The sequence below is a fragment of the Perca fluviatilis genome, chromosome 5, assembly GCF_010015445.1.
Source record: "Perca fluviatilis chromosome 5, GENO_Pfluv_1.0, whole genome shotgun sequence".
NCBI lineage: Eukaryota > Metazoa > Chordata > Actinopteri > Perciformes > Percidae > Perca > Perca fluviatilis.
The window spans coordinates 8662458-8677782 of record NC_053116.1 but is presented as its reverse complement, the minus strand read 5'-3'; the positions used below and the strand labels follow the sequence as shown (position 1 = coordinate 8677782).

The 15325-nt window shown below is 39.8% G+C and overlaps 2 protein-coding genes across 3 annotated transcripts; both read left to right on the top strand.

Moving 5' to 3' along the window:
- The first annotated feature begins 647 nt into the window (after nt 1-647).
- Nucleotides 648-1666, top strand: g0s2 (G0/G1 switch 2). The gene is made up of 2 exons (XM_039800918.1): nt 648-804; nt 1129-1666. The coding sequence occupies exon 2, from the start codon at nt 1143-1145 to the stop codon at nt 1485-1487; it is 345 nt and encodes a 114-aa protein (XP_039656852.1). The 5' UTR covers nt 648-804; nt 1129-1142; the 3' UTR covers nt 1488-1666.
- A 2034-nt stretch (nt 1667-3700) lies between these two features.
- On the top strand, nt 3701-15307 carry taf8 (TAF8 RNA polymerase II, TATA box binding protein (TBP)-associated factor). 2 transcript variants are annotated; one of them, XM_039800914.1, is made up of 8 exons: nt 3701-3872; nt 7719-7878; nt 10957-11055; nt 11629-11691; nt 11841-11965; nt 12204-12351; nt 12513-12655; nt 14890-15307. In XM_039800914.1, exons 1-8 carry the CDS (start codon nt 3825-3827, stop codon nt 15028-15030), a joined length of 927 nt encoding a protein of 308 aa, XP_039656848.1. In that variant the 5' UTR covers nt 3701-3824; the 3' UTR covers nt 15031-15307. The 2 variants fall into 2 exon arrangements, with proteins under 2 accessions (XP_039656848.1, XP_039656849.1); XM_039800915.1 differs by having other exon boundaries at nt 3701-4079.
- The last annotated feature ends 18 nt before the right edge of the window (nt 15308-15325 follow it).

The following is a 15325-nucleotide window of genomic DNA, read 5'->3' as shown; positions in this document are numbered from 1 at the left end:
TTTTCCCTGAGTGCAGACACATGTCTCTCCGTGACGAAGGTCAGACACATTTCACAACTCGCACGTCTGACCTCACTCCCTCCCCTTTGGCAGTGAAGGGACGAGGTCAAAGGGCAGAGGGTTTCAGACAAATACACACACACACATACATGTTAACCCCTGCAACCTCTCACCGTTTCATGGTCAGCTCCATGGTAGGGGGCGAACATGATTGGAGGGGGATTCTATTGAACCGTTTCTTCTAGTAAACCTTATCTCCCAGTGTTAAATAAGGGGAATTCCATGTGTAGCCGTGCTGCTGTCAAACAATGCCTTCCAGCCAACACATGTGAGGTTGAATATTTATTGTAACAAGCCACGCAACACCAACCAACCACTCTTCTTGTTCAATGTTCAGTCACGTGGGAAATATTTGAATGTTAAACAGATTTATCTTCATTCTGTATCAGGAATGAGCATGGTTGGAGGTCTTTTTGAGACAGTTGGTAGATAGATAGATGGATAGATCTGTATCTGTGGCAACACATGCAGACCTCATGTGATGTCACAAGCAAAGTTTCCCCTACAGGGAATATTTGCTTCACTTCTTGCCCTAGAAGCCCGTGCCCTTTTACCCAAACAAGCCCTAATCTCCAACAAAAGCGATTTCAGTAGCCTCATGAATATGCATTCTGTCATCACTGTGGGAGTTAACCTTGCTCCATTAGTGTTTAAATTGCAGGATGTTCCCTTGTCTTTCTGCCTGCAAACGCCTGACTGGGGGAACACTGAGGAAAAAGTCAGAGCTTGGGGTCTGCTGCAAAAGTGAGTATCTGCCTCTCAGTATCAGCATTTGTTTTTAAGGATTTCCAAAGTAGGCTACTTTGTTTATAACACTATATCAAAAGAGTTGTTGCATGTTACATGTGTTGCTGCTTCTCTATTGCACTTCACACTTTTAGTATATTTATTATGGTATATGGCATTGTGTGTATTTATTATATATATATATACTTACAGAACTAATCCTCATGCTTTTTCTTAATTGCCCCCAGGGGATAATTAAAGCCATGTCATTAGAATTTAATTGAATTGAGAGTTTTTCTGACAATTTTCTGTTACCAAACTTCTTTGTTTTTTTTTCAACAGACTAATCACACACAATGGAAACCATTGGCGAGATCATCCCCTTTGCTAAGGAGATGCTAAACCAGAGGCCAGGCCGGGGCATGCTGAAGATCTACATGCTTGGCTCCACTCTGGCCATGCTCGGAGTCGTTGGCGGCCTGGTGGAGACTGTTTTGCTGCCATTTGTGCAGGAGGAAGAGACTGATGAGGACACGTCAGCAGAGCAGATTGGGGAGATGATGACGAAGAAGGAGAAGCACACTACCTTGGTTCCCTCTGAAGGTGTGGACGTGCTGGAGACGGTAGAGACGGTAGAGACCAAGGCCAAACATCTGGTGACTGCTCGGCGGAGAAACTCCATCCGCTTACATGCTTCTTAAAGAAACCCTCCCCTCCTGGTGTAAATGGACACAACACTTGCAATGTTAATGCTAATGGTAGTAAATGAAATCGCCACCTTGAACGGGTCACTTTGTACCCATTCTTTTATGTCAGATTTGGTTGAATATGCAATTTGCCCCCGTTGACTGGAAAAAATGAGATACACTGAAAACTGCAGGGTACAGTAATGTCTGGCTGCTGGGCAGCAGATATTTGTGGATGTGACTTGATTTTTTTTTTGAAAAAAAAAAAAGTGGTATGTTTATTATTTTTTTTTAAAAAAAAAAAATTTTTTTTTTGGGTAAAAATTTTTTGGGGTTTTATTTTAGAGTAATATTTGCCAACTTTTTTGGATTTTTTTTTTTTTTTTTGGGGTTTTTTTTTAACATGGTTTTTTTTGTTTTGGGTTTTTTTTGGAATGTAGGCTATGCTTAGGATAGAGATTGCTGCTAAAATTACAATTCAATTCAATTCAATTCAATTCAATTCAATTCAATTCAATTTTATTTATAGTATCAAATCATAACATAAGTTATCTCGAGACACTTTACAGATAGAGTAGGTCTAGACCACACTCTATAATTTACAAAGCCCCAACAATTCCAGTAATTCCCTCAAGAGCAAGCAGTGCGACAGTGGCGAGGAAAAACTCCCTCTTGGGAAGAAACCTCGGACAGACCCAGGCTCTTGGTAGGCGGTGTCTGACGAGCCGGTTGGGGGTGTGATGAACAGTGGCGATAGTAGTCACATTAATAATGGAACAGTGACTGGATGTAGCGGGAAGCTGCAGGGTTCAGCAGGACGCAGCATGACATTGCAGGGCATCGCTGAGCTCAGCAGGGAGTGCAGCAGGACCACGGCGACAGCTGCAACCAGGGTCTTGGTGCCAACGTTCTCCAAGGAAATACGCTGGGGGAGAAAATTACAAGAATAAAAACAATAGAGTCATACAGGTAAAATGTATAATGAATAAACTAACACTAGTGCCTGATAGAATAACTACAAAATAAGTAAAACTTTAGTATAATAAGTAAACTAAAATAGAAAAGCAATATTGCGCATGCTGTTGAAAAGTAACAACATAAGAATAAAATCATGTGCACTAATATTGCCACGTGTTTTCCAATGTCTGTTACTAATGAGAGGAAAGGCATCTGCATATTCATATCTGTGCAATATTCATTCCCCCCACCCTCATTGTATGCTGTTTCTTAGCATCTCTCACAAGCAGGGTTGGAAAGAAGTGTTCAAATCCTCTACTTAAGTAAAAGAAGCAATGCCACACAGTAAAAATACTCCATGTAAAAGTACTGCATTCAAAACCTTACTTAAATAAAAGTAGGTAAGTATCATAAGAAAAATGTAGGCTACGTAATGTTTTAAAAGCACTCATTCTTCACAAACAAATTGTCCCTGAATGTGTTTAACTATTATATATGATGGTTTTGGATTAATATTAGCTATATAATACTGCTGCATTATTGTATATGCTGTATTTTACTGCATTATATTTAAGGTTGCACTGATTATATTATTATTTATAACTACTTTATATTGGATAGTTTAAAGGTGCAGTAGGTAAGACTTATAAAACTAACTTTCTGTCATATTTGCTGAAACTGACCCTATGTTCCAGTAGAACTACATGAAGCAGGTAATAAAAAATAAAAAATCTGACTCCTTTGGCACTAACTGCGTGTCAATCACTGCTCATGCACACGCATTAATTCTCCCTCGTGGGGGGAGGGGCTTAGGAGACCGTTTTGGGCTTTAGCGGAAAGGGGGGAGGGACTGATAAGTTGTCAATGTTCAAATGTTTTGGCTTAGCCCTGGATCTTCGCAATTCCTACCTACGGCACCTTTAATCTACAGCAATGCAAAGTACATAGTAATAAAGCTGTCAGACACATTTAGTGGAGTAAAAAGTACATTTGCCTCTAACTAAGATGTAGTGGAGTAGAAGTATAAAGTTGCATCAAATGGAAATACTCAAGGAAAGTACAAGTAGGCTACTTCAAATTTAAAAGTACAGTACTGGAGTAAAAGTACTTTCCACTACTGTCACAACAAGTCTATCGATACATTCAGCGATGAAAATCCATATTTTGATTGACTCCTTGGAAATGTAGCAGGTGTAATTCTACATACAACCACTAGAGAGCGGTAATAAATATAGTGCGGGTTAATTTTGACTTCCGCCTTAGTGACGGAAACGACGACATAAATTCACACCATGTTTACTAATGGCGGCTAAAACGACCGTCGGAAAAATTACGTTTTTTCCATTATAGAGTTAAATTAGTTTACTCCAAAGAGCAGAGTACAAATAATCACATATGGCGGATCCTGTGGTTGCATCTAGAGGTTCACTGAATGAAGGAGGGGTATGTTAAGAGACGGTTTTCTTCTCTCCGTCATTAGCAGGATGCAGGCTAACGTTAGCTAACTTCTCCGTAGGTTTGCAGTGTTTAGCTAACTGTTAGCAGTCAGTTGGAAGAGACTCGTCTGTACTGAATGTGTCTCAAGGAGTAATTTAAATAATTCCTCCTGAAGCCACAATGAGCCTGCTGTGCTTTATCACAGACGACAAGGTTAGCTACTTCATCGTTTATATAACGTTAGTTAATTTGTCTGTAAATGCTAACGTTATTGAATGAATATTTACCCGTCTGGAAAAATGTTAGTATGTGTTAGCTAGCTAGCTTAATTTGTATGTCGTGGTCATATTTCTGTACAGACCGCAGTTACCCGCTAACAATATGAATAGCCTGCAATGTAGCTACAGTATGTAAAGTGTTAGTTTATTTGTCTGTATTTGTTAACCCTAACGTTACACCTGCTAATGCGTAGCTACATGTGCTGCTAATAGCAGCAGTGGTGGAAAGTAACTAAGTAAATTTACTCAAGTACTGTACAATTTTAACAGAATTGTAGTTGAGTATTTCCATATTATGCTACTCTAAACAATACATAGTGCGTTTTACTCCACTACAATAGGGTTGCACGATATGAGGAAAATATCTCATTGCGGTTATTTTGACTGCTATTGTGATATGATTCACGATATTGGAGGGAATCATTCTTTTTGTATCGTTATTCTCATTTTCATTGTAAAAATTAAAATGATTTCCAGTGTGATTTTTGCGAGGATCTGTACCAAACAAATGCGTATTTTGTTGTTAGTCTGTAGGATAGGATTTGTAGGCCGGGTTGTCTCAGCACCACAATACTTCATTCAGAATAGTTTGACACACATTTTTGCCATTAATAAACATTGCGCCCCCTTGTGATTTGGTTATTGCAATAGTCCATATTGCGATTTTGATAAAATTGTGGTTAATTGTGCAGACCTACTGTTTACATACAGAATTATACATACATAATTATATGCCAATCTAAAATTTGCTCCACATTGACCAACTATAACATTACATGTAGGTTTGTTAGTGATAAAAACAAAATAATATAATATTCTATAATAATAAAATACTGTGAAAGATGGAATGTAACTAAGTGCATTTACTCAAGTACTGTCATTGAATTCGAGCTACTTGTACTTTTCATGAGTATTTCCCTTTAATGGAACGTTATACTTCTAACGTCTTAGAGGCAAATATTGTACTTGTTACTCCACTGACAGCTTTAGTTACTTTTCAGATGAGTTTTTCATCCCTTTCCTGTCCAGTGAAAACCATGTATCTCCAGATGTGTTAATGGTGAATGTTTGTGATAAACTGAAGGATGAAGTGTTCCTTTTTTAGGTTGAGAAAAACCTCCCTCTTCTCAAGCTAAATTAAGTCTTTAAAAAGCCTCTTGGATCAGCTGGAAAAGGCATCGCCACAAAGCTGAAAACAGGGCTGTTTTTCTGACTCCATGAAGAGTTTTTAATTTTTTTAGAGACACGTGATTCTCACAGGACAGCAACGCTACAAACATATGATGATTTTATAGGAAAAAAGTTAATAATTGCGATTTTTCTGCCAGATATTGCGATTATGCAAGGATGAGAACATAGATCATGAATTGCCAGAGATACATGTTTTTCTTTTATTAAGCATGGAACATTGAACAGTAGCATCTACATATTGTACTTTCTATGATCATGGTTAAATAAAGTTATAAATGAAAAATCCACTGAAAATAGGACATTTCTGTAAAAACATTATTCCAGCATTTAACTTGTGAAAAAACAGTGAAGAAAATAATAAAAAGAGGAATAAAAAAATGTTGAAGCTATAGTGTGTAGTTTCTGTCTCCCCATGAGGAATTCTAAGTAATGACAACAAAACTGTCAGCGTGTCCACATGATACAAGCCTTCTGTGACCGTGCAGTTGCTAGTAGCCATGGAGGATTAAAAAAACAGTATGGACTCTTCAGAAGAGGTGATTTATCTTAGCTCGAGTTTCTGTGCGGGAAAGACGCCGGACGCCTCAATCTTCTGAACGTAGTCATACTGAGAAATCCAGAGAGAGTTGTGTGGAGCTGATAGTCTTAATTAGCTTTGTATCGACTCATTTGGCAATGGCTTGAATGTAACAGACGTTTATTAATATCAAAAAGTTACGCACTAAAGCTTTAAACCACATGTTGCACCAAACATTCAACTAAATATTCACATTCGATTAATTGCGGCCTTCCCGATTAGCCAATCCCATTCTTTAGATTTTTAAAACAATCTTTCAACCCTACTACCCAACAGTATGCAAATGAGTGAAATGCAACAGACACATTAATGCAGCAGGAATAATAATCTACAAACATCAGATGGAAGAGGAACACACTGACAGTGAACATTTTACTGCAGAATCAGTACTTTTAATTTTTTAAGTACATTTTACTGATAATACATATGCACTTTTACTTATAACATTTTTAATCAGTGCTTTGACTTAACCCTTGTGTTGACTTCGGGTCAAATTGACCCGTTTTCAATTTTTGTTTTATATCAGAAAATATGGGATGTAGAAATAAGCGCTGAAAATGTGTAGAAGAAAAATTTTCCAATTTAAAACGTTGGAAAAAGCAAAAACAAACTGTGGGGGGAAAAAGGCGTCGAAAAAAGACTACACAAGGGTTAAAGGACAATTCCGGCGCAAAATGAACCTATAGGGGTTAATAACGTGTACCGAGTCTACCGTTCTCTGGGACATGTTTTCCTGCTAATCGAATGCGTTTCTAGTTTGAAACAAGCTACCGCAAACCGGTGGTTAGCTGCAAAGGCTAGCTTTCTCGGCACTTGGTAAATCACTATTTCTACACCACTAACAAGGCTCAAAATAGCACCACACTTCCACGGTAGCATAATGAGGGTCGCTACATGTAAACCGAAGCATTGAGAACTTTGTAAGTGTACAGACAGTTTACTAAAAAGATAGATTATAAAGAAAGTAGCATTCATGTTTGCATGCGGGCGGCATCCTTTTTAAACACTGTGCAACCAGTAACATAGCTTAAACACAGCGTTCGTCGTTTGACTGGTCATGACTGTTTTCCAAGATGGCGCCCGCATGTAAACACGAATGCTACAGTTTTTATAATCTATCTTTTTAATAAACTCTTCACTTAAAAAGTTCTCAATGCTTCAGTTTACATGTAGGGATATGCTACCGTAGAAGTGTGGTGCTATTTTGAGCCTTGTTAGTGGTATAAAAATAGAGATTTACCCTTTGCCCCGAAAGCATTAGCAGCTAACCACCGGTTTGCGTAGCTTGTTTCAAGCTAGAAACCCATTCGATTAGCATGAAAACATATCCCAGAGAACGATCGACTCGGTACACGTATGTTATTAACGCCTAGGTTCATTTTGCGTCGGAATTGTCCTTTTTAAGTAAAGGATCCGAGTACTTCTTCCACCACTGTGAACTAGTAAAGGCTGACACGATGAGGCACATTAACTCCAGCATTTGACTTATTCTGAGCAGGTCTTGTGACTTAAATAAAATACTGAATTACTGTTCGACCAAAAACTAACACACCCCTTGTTTTTCAGAGTTTCTCGTAACTTGGCCAAATTGGAGATAAAAGCCTTTTACATAGCCTAAATGTTAATAATGTGTTCATGTTTTTTTATATTCTCAATTAATTTGATGTAAGAGCTTTGTACCTTCATACTCAATGTTATGTTTGTTTGTTTCATGCTGTAATGTGCCTGTTTAATCAGTTTATTATTCTTTACTGTTCCAATTAATTTTGTCTTACCCTACTATATTATTTCATGTATGTTTTTCAGCGTGGGAGTAGTGGTAAAGCAGCTACCAGTCCTGCAGAGAACTACCACCTGGCCCGACGTCGCACCCTGCAGGTTGTTGTCAGTGCCCTGCTGACAGAGTGTGGCTTCGAGAGCGCCGAGAAGGCAGCGGTGGAGACACTCACTGAGATGATGCAGAGCTGTATGTATCAGTCCTAAAGTAGATGTGCCCTTGGTTATTTTCCTCAGAGCTGCATATTTTAATATTTGTGTGTTAAAATTAAAAAAACGGCACACAACTCTTCCCCAGGGCACCATGCTTTATTCACCAAATGGGTTTGTGAAACTTTCTTTCATCAGTTTCGTCCTCAAAGCATAGACTGTAAAAAATGATGGACGATGCATCTCCACTTCCTCGCACTGTACAAAAGTGTAGCCAAAATATCCCGGGTACGGCCACCGACATCTTGTAATTTTGGAGCCAGATTCTGTGCGGTAGTGATCGGGCGGTGGAGCCGTGGTATTGAAGTCCCACTCATACGCCCGCCTGAATCAATCATGACATTTTTTTATAGCATTAAATAACAACAAATACACAAACCAAACTTATCAGTAAAATGAATATTGAACAAACCTCAGAACTTCCTAAAACATACGTGCAAACTAGTCGCTTTTTGGGGAAGTTTTTATTGGGGGGGGATTGGCGGGGGGAGTCCGAGACCCGGTGCTAATAGCCCTTCTGAGTTTGCAGGTATGCTGAAAATGACAGAAGTTTGGTCCATGTACCATCCACTTGAGGCCCTGATGCACCTAGGCGGCCGTCGGTCCTATTTGGGCTATTGTAATGAGATGAGTAAAGGGAATGTTGGGTGGATGAAATTAGCAAGCTAATGAGCCAGCAGCAGGCCGCATTGTAGGGAGACTTCTTTGCTGAGAGAACGGACGACAGCCCGGGAGAGGGACAGTCCGGTTAGATATTTCCCACTGTCCGCTGTCTTCTGGCAGGGAGGAAGCCTAGGCTCTGTTCGGTTCTGCCGCTGCTCGTTGTGGGTATCATAGCAACGTTATCCGGTTTCCCTTGTTGAATGACGAATAGATTACCACCGCCTGCTGATATGGAGATTTATTTCCTCTCACGCAGACTCAGAAGGTACGTGGTACTTGGTCGTTGGCTGTAGTCTCTGCGGTGTGTTCCAGTGCTAATTTTTGGCCAAGACACGAGGGCCTACGTGCGCCACAGTTGGCCGTCGTCGCCATTAGTTCCCGGCTGTCGGCTTGGTGTGTCCGGGCTAGGGCTGCAACTAACGATTATTTTAATAATCGATTAATCTGTCGATTATTTTTTAGATTAATCGATGAATCGGATAAAAAACAAAAGCATTAATTTACATCAACTCAATACATACATACTTGTTGTTTTTAGTTAATAGTTGTGTAAAGGTAAGTAACCCAAATAGCAGATACAGACAGACAGAGACAGACACGCAGAGAGACACACACACACACACACACACACACACACACACACACACACACACACACACACACACACACACACACACACACACACACACATTCATTAAATTATTACCATCATTGTAGTAAGTGCAAGTTAAGTTCATTTATACACCACACACTATTTGTCAACAATAACTGATATGGGTTAGTCAGCTGGATAACGAGTAAACGGCAGCACCAGAAGAGCTACTGGAGGGACGTTAAGTTCCTCACTTCAGAACGGAACAGAAGTAGGATAGTGTAGTGACTTTACCCTGCTGTTGAACTCTCTTCCTCCTCATCAAGGACTCCAACATGTTTACGTTTTAGGTGCTGACTCATCACCGTGGTGCGCCCGTGCCATGCCATGTCGCTTTTGCTTATCTTGCAATTAACATGTTTTTGATTTATTTAGTGTGAAATGCTCCCACACCTTGGATGACTTAGGTCGTACTGATTTCTCTGCCTCCACTGTGTGTTTCAGAACAACGTTACGGGTCTCTCCGGTCTCTCTCTGTATTTCCTCTACCCCCGCTCTGCTCTTTTTTTTCTTTTCTTTTGCTCCTCTCTGCTCCTCTCTGCGCTCAACAAAAAAAAAAAAATCTCTGCGACTGAGTGGCGTAGTAGTTGCGTGACACAACGAATCGATAATGAAATTCTTTGCCAACTTTTTTTAGTAATCGAATTTTATCGATTCGTTGTTGCAGCCATAGTCCGGGCCTTTACATGGGGGCCGTATTGATGATCTATACTGCAGCCAGCCACACGTTTTGTCTTCACTTTTATACAGTCATGCATCAACCCGACATTTCACAGAAAGTACACAGAACTAATATAAAACAGCAAAAACAATAACACACTGCATCAACCATACCAGCATCTTCGGCCAAGGCACTTACGACCATGAATAAATAAATAAATACATATATTGCATGCATCGACCCTTCTTTAAAATAGCATTAGAGTTTTTGTGCTGTTGGTCGCTACAGTGCAGCGCCAGGAACTTCACTGATCAGGGAGGTGTCCAAGGTATTTTAATGAGATGAGTAAAGGAAATTATTTTTGGTATCTGTGGTGATATACTGTATACGTGACAAGACTTATTGATTTTGAGACAGATTTTGGACCAAAAGAAAAACGGACATCTCCTTTGTGGCTCTTCCTCTGTGGATGGATTGTAGATCTTTAATCATGTCAGCAGGGGGATGAAGATTCTGTGTAGATATAGTTCGATCATTGTAGCAGCTGTAGCTGATACATCACTTCCTGCATATGTGTCAAAATGTATTATTGCATTTTAATCACATTAAAATGCAATAATACATACACCCACCACTGCTTTCACAAAGCAGTGGTGGGCCTTTACTGTGAAACTGGAGGTGGTGATCAAAAAGATTCAGTTTAGTTTTTCTAATAATACACATTCAGAACGAGGGTCAAAATAGTTTTATTATACATGTTTAAGAAAGCATGAAGGAGAGTGGTTCAGAAAATCAGGACTGACGTTATATCTTATCAAGACAAGGAGACAGAGCCATGCACCAAGGCTACTGGATTGGTACTCTGTATTGGCTGATACCCTGAGTTCAGGTGTATCGGCACTGAGAACTTCCACATTATTTTAATGATGTATGCTCCTACTGAAAATGACCACGTGCATTTGTTGATAATGAACAGAAAATAAATCTCATTTTTTATGACCTTTCAATTGGTTATATCTACAAAATGTCATTATTAGCAGAGACTTTTCTAAACCCCAAAGTTTCTGTTGCCTCTTTTACAGATATAACTGAAATAGGTCGGTGTGCTAAAGCTTATTGTGAACACACAGCCAGAAGCGTCCCAACCCTGGCAGATACAGTGGTCACACTCATTGAAATGGGTAAGTACTGGAGGACACCAATGGCGTTTTTCCATTACATGGTACCTGATCTACTCTACTCTATTCGGCTCGACTCGGCCGCGGTGCCCCATCCTCCATTTTCCATTGCAGATTTAGTACCGCCTCATGCCTGAGGCGAGCGTGGCTGGTCGTCAGAGCGACGCCGCAGGAAACTGCCGTGACCTAACGCAACACACGCACAGAACGTCAAAGGTGTGTTGTTTTTGACTCTCGGCATGTGGCCGTTGCCACAGCCAGAAGACAAATTTAGTTTCAAAAGAAGCTGGAGGCAGCCCAAAAAAACAAACACCGCTGGCTAAACTATTTAAAAATGGCGGGTTTGTTCAGGACACCCCCAGGTACCAGGGACTTTTTTTCATCATGGAAAACCGAAAAAGGCGAGTTGAGCAGCCACCATGTGGTGGGAAAACGCCACAACATATCAATGAAGCCTGGCTAACACAGAAGGTCATGTTTGTAAATGAGAAGTTGTTTTCAAACAGTTTACCTGGATAAATAAAGGTTAAATAAAAAAATAAAAAAGACATAATTTGATCTGTTGTGTCACTGCAGGTTTCAATGCCGACACCCTGCCTGTGTATGCCAAGAGATCACAGAGGATGGTCATAACTGCCCGTAAGTAGGCACTCTGCTTTCCACTGTTGGTATGGATTATGAAATTGGCTAGTAATGGTAGTTTCACTTTCTACATTGATTCTATATAACTGAAAAAAAAATGGACATAGATGTGAACTTCTTATTGATTGGATTTTTATAAATTTCAGCTCCAGTGACGAACGCACCTGTGACTCCCAAAGCACTGTCGGCCGGACAGAAACGCATACATCCGGCTTACATCCCCAGCCACTTCCCAGAGTTCCCTGACCCTCACACGTACATCAAGACACCTGTGAGTCAGAACTTTTCTTGGTAGTTTTAGAGATCCTTAAACAAACCCTGAACTAATGTAATCTTTTGGTAATATTATATGTTAAGATAAGATGTAATCTCCCTGAGTGACATGGAAACACCCTTCAGTTTCACCACTCTGCAGTCCTGGCATGAATTGGCAAGCCGTTCATTATGTGTAGCATATGAAATTCAGAAAGTGAAGTGTGTGTGAGGTGTGTTTTCCTTTGTGCCCTTAGACATTCAGGGAGCCTGTGTCAGACTACCAAGTGGTGAGAGAGAAGGCAGCAAGTCAGAAGAGAGACGTGGAGCGAGCGCTCACACGCTTCATGGCCAAGACGGGAGAAACTCAGAGCCTCTTCAAAGACGACATCACTGCCTTCCCATGTGAGTGATTCCATCAAGTGGACATTTATTTCAAAAAAATCGGTCGTAATATGTTGTTTACCCATTCAAGTCCGTCTTGTTCTCTGTATGCCTGCATGTCTGTCAAACTACTGAAAGCATGTTTTATTTATGAGTTTTAATCCCTGTGAGTGTGTTTCCAGTGATCGCAGCACAACCAAGCAGCATCCCATATCTCAGTGCCCTCCTGCCCTCGGAGCTGGAATTGCAGACTCTGGAGGAGACGGACTCCTCGGAGCAGGACGACCAGACAGACAGTGAGAACGCAGCAGGAAACCTCATCAATGTAAGTCTTTACTACTGGAGCTTGCCCGGTTTTTGATATAGTGTGTTTTTTTTTCTAAAGTGATTACGTCCTGGGACTCGGCCACTGCTTCCACACATTTGTGCACAATAATTCAAAAAGACAAATTTTTTAAACTCTGATTTACTTACCAGTACCAAGTATCAAACCTACCTCTTCAATTTCACGTAGTGCCTCCAGGAGCTCTACTTAGGGTGGATTTGGAAAATGTCATGTAGAATATAAAGAAGCTCTATTATGAAGATCTTCAGTAGGTTTGTGTGCCAGGAATTTGAATCTCAGTATTCCTGTTGCTGTTTTGCTCGAACTTCTAGGATTTCTTGCATACAATAATTTGGATCCAGAGACATGGGGACATTTGCGTGGCATGCATAAGTTTACACAACCATGCTAAAGTTGACTAAAAAGAGGAATAAAATCCAGCTTTTGGAAATTAATTTAAAAAGTTTGGAAAGATTTAAGGTATTCAAAATTTGAATACCTTTTTAAGGACACCAATTTTCTTTGTGAATGAATAATGTATGGCAAATAAATACATATACACATCCCTATATTAAATTCCCATAGAGGCAGACAGATTTTTATTTTTAAAGGCCAGTTATTTCATGGATCCAGGATACTATGCATCCTGATAAAGTTCCCTTGGCCTTTTGAATTAAAATAGCCCCCCCCATCATCACATACCCTTCACCATACCTAGAGATTTGGCATGGGGTACTTTCCATAAAAAAATCATCTCTCAATGTTAATCAAACCAGCTATTAGGCTAACTGAAATCAAACCATGCCAGTCTCTAGGTATGGTGAAGGGTATGTGATGATGGGGGGCTATTTTAATTCCAAAGGCCAAGGGAACTTTATCAGGATGCATAGTATCCTGGATCTATGAGATAACTGGCCTTTAAAAATAAAAATCTGCCTGCCTCTATGGGAATTTAATATAGAGGTGTGTATACTTATGCCCCCTGTATTTTAAGGAAGAACATTTATTTATTTGCCATACATTATTCATTCACAAAGAAAATTGGTGTCCTTAAAGGTTGGATTTTTTCCTAATTATTTTAATTAAGGCATTAAGATGAGTTTCCAAAAGATAGATTTTTATTCCTCTTTTTAGTCAACTTTAACATGGGTGTGTAAACGTATTCAAGCCACTGTATTTGTAAATGTACAGTGTATGACCATGTTAGTGCTGACCTGAGGTTATTACTGGTTGAAGTGGCAGAGAAAGAATATCCCTCTCGGATTAAGAGAAGGTTGATCCAGTTTTATTAATAACAGCATTTTAAGTTTGAACTTCAATGGCATCAATGAGGTTTGGAGAAGGCATCTTTGTTTCAGTACATGAAAACAGATGTGACAAATTCTTAAAAAAAAAAAAAATCCTGTCTTCCTGCGGGTAATTTTCCCAGGAACTGGTTTTAGTAAAAATTCCAAGGAAATACTGGGATCCATATTCCTGGAACTCAAAACCACTGAACATGTTCATAAAACATGCAAGTAGTGTACCAGGAAGCCCTACATAATATTAAAGGTGTAGGTGTGATACATGGTACTGCGACGTAAATCTGAGTTTAAAGAATCCAATTAGCCTTTTCTAAAACAATTTAAAGCAATAGATTTATTATATAATAGATTATTTCGTGAAATAAGCTTGTTCACTTTATTGCCGAGAGTTGGATGAGAGGATTGATACCACTTCATTATCCGTTTGAATGTCGCTAGAGCTACGAGTAGCTTATCTTAGCATACAGACTGGAAACAGGGAAACAGCTAGCCTGGCTCTTGACAAAGTTATAAAAAAAAAATCTAATTTAAAAAAAACACTACCTCCACCTCTGCTTGCTAATTAACACATATGTCTCACTTATTGAAATTGTACATTTACTGGGAGTTACATGCTGTTACTATTTCTTTGTCGGGAGCAGTGACTTCCATTGCTGTACTGATAAACATGCGCAGGGAGCTTTTGGAGGTGCTGATATGCAGATGTAGTTATTACTTCAGACAGAGCCAGGCTAGCTGTTTCCAGTCTGTATGCTAAGCTACGCTAAGCCTGCTGGCTCGAGCTCTATACTCAACCCACAGACATGAGACGTGTAGCAATCTTGAAGAACAAATAAATGCATGTCAAATTATTCCTTTTAAATGTGATGTGCAAGTATGTAGTGTTCAATGTCACTTAATGGATCTTTTTCCCCCATTTCCCTCACTCAGGATGATCCAGGAGGTGACAAAGAGAACTCCATGCTTCCTCCCAGCAGCGTCGTTCCCTCCGCTAAGGCTAGCGAGGACAACGTGATCGACAACCCGTACCTTCGGCCGGTCAAGAAACCCAAAGTGAGGAGGAAGAAATGAAACCAATATGAGCCAACAGACACACACTTGCCACAGTGGTTGGTGCTTCCAGCAGTGCAGCGATTCCCTCCCCAGAGAGGAGAGAGGCACGGCGGTGAAGCGTCCCGGACCAGCGCCGCTGTTGGTATTTTGTATATTGACAGACTTCTTTTGAAGAGACAACTTATTTTTTTTTTGTTGCGTTACTTTTCAGCAAGCACTAACTTTGTAAAAACATGGTGAAATCACAGTCATTTTGTGAATAAAGATAAATTACTTGTTTGTTTTTTACTCTTGAGATATCTAACTTTTCTTC

What these genes read in the sequence shown, in the direction of transcription:
- g0s2 (XM_039800918.1), top strand. Translation starts at nt 1,143, where the DNA reads ATGGAAACCATTGGCGAGATCATCCCCTTTGCTAAGGAGATGCTAAAC.
- taf8 (XM_039800914.1), top strand. Translation starts at nt 3,825, where the DNA reads ATGGCGGATCCTGTGGTTGCATCTAGAGGTTCACTGAATGAAGGAGGG. An exon ending in GTTCACTGAATGAAGGAGGG is followed by an intron (nt 3,873 to 7,718) that starts GTATGTTAAGAG and finishes TATGTTTTTCAG; the next exon opens with CGTGGGAGTAGTGGTAAAGC. An exon ending in GAGGATGGTCATAACTGCCC is followed by an intron (nt 11,692 to 11,840) that starts GTAAGTAGGCAC and finishes TATAAATTTCAG; the next exon opens with CTCCAGTGACGAACGCACCT.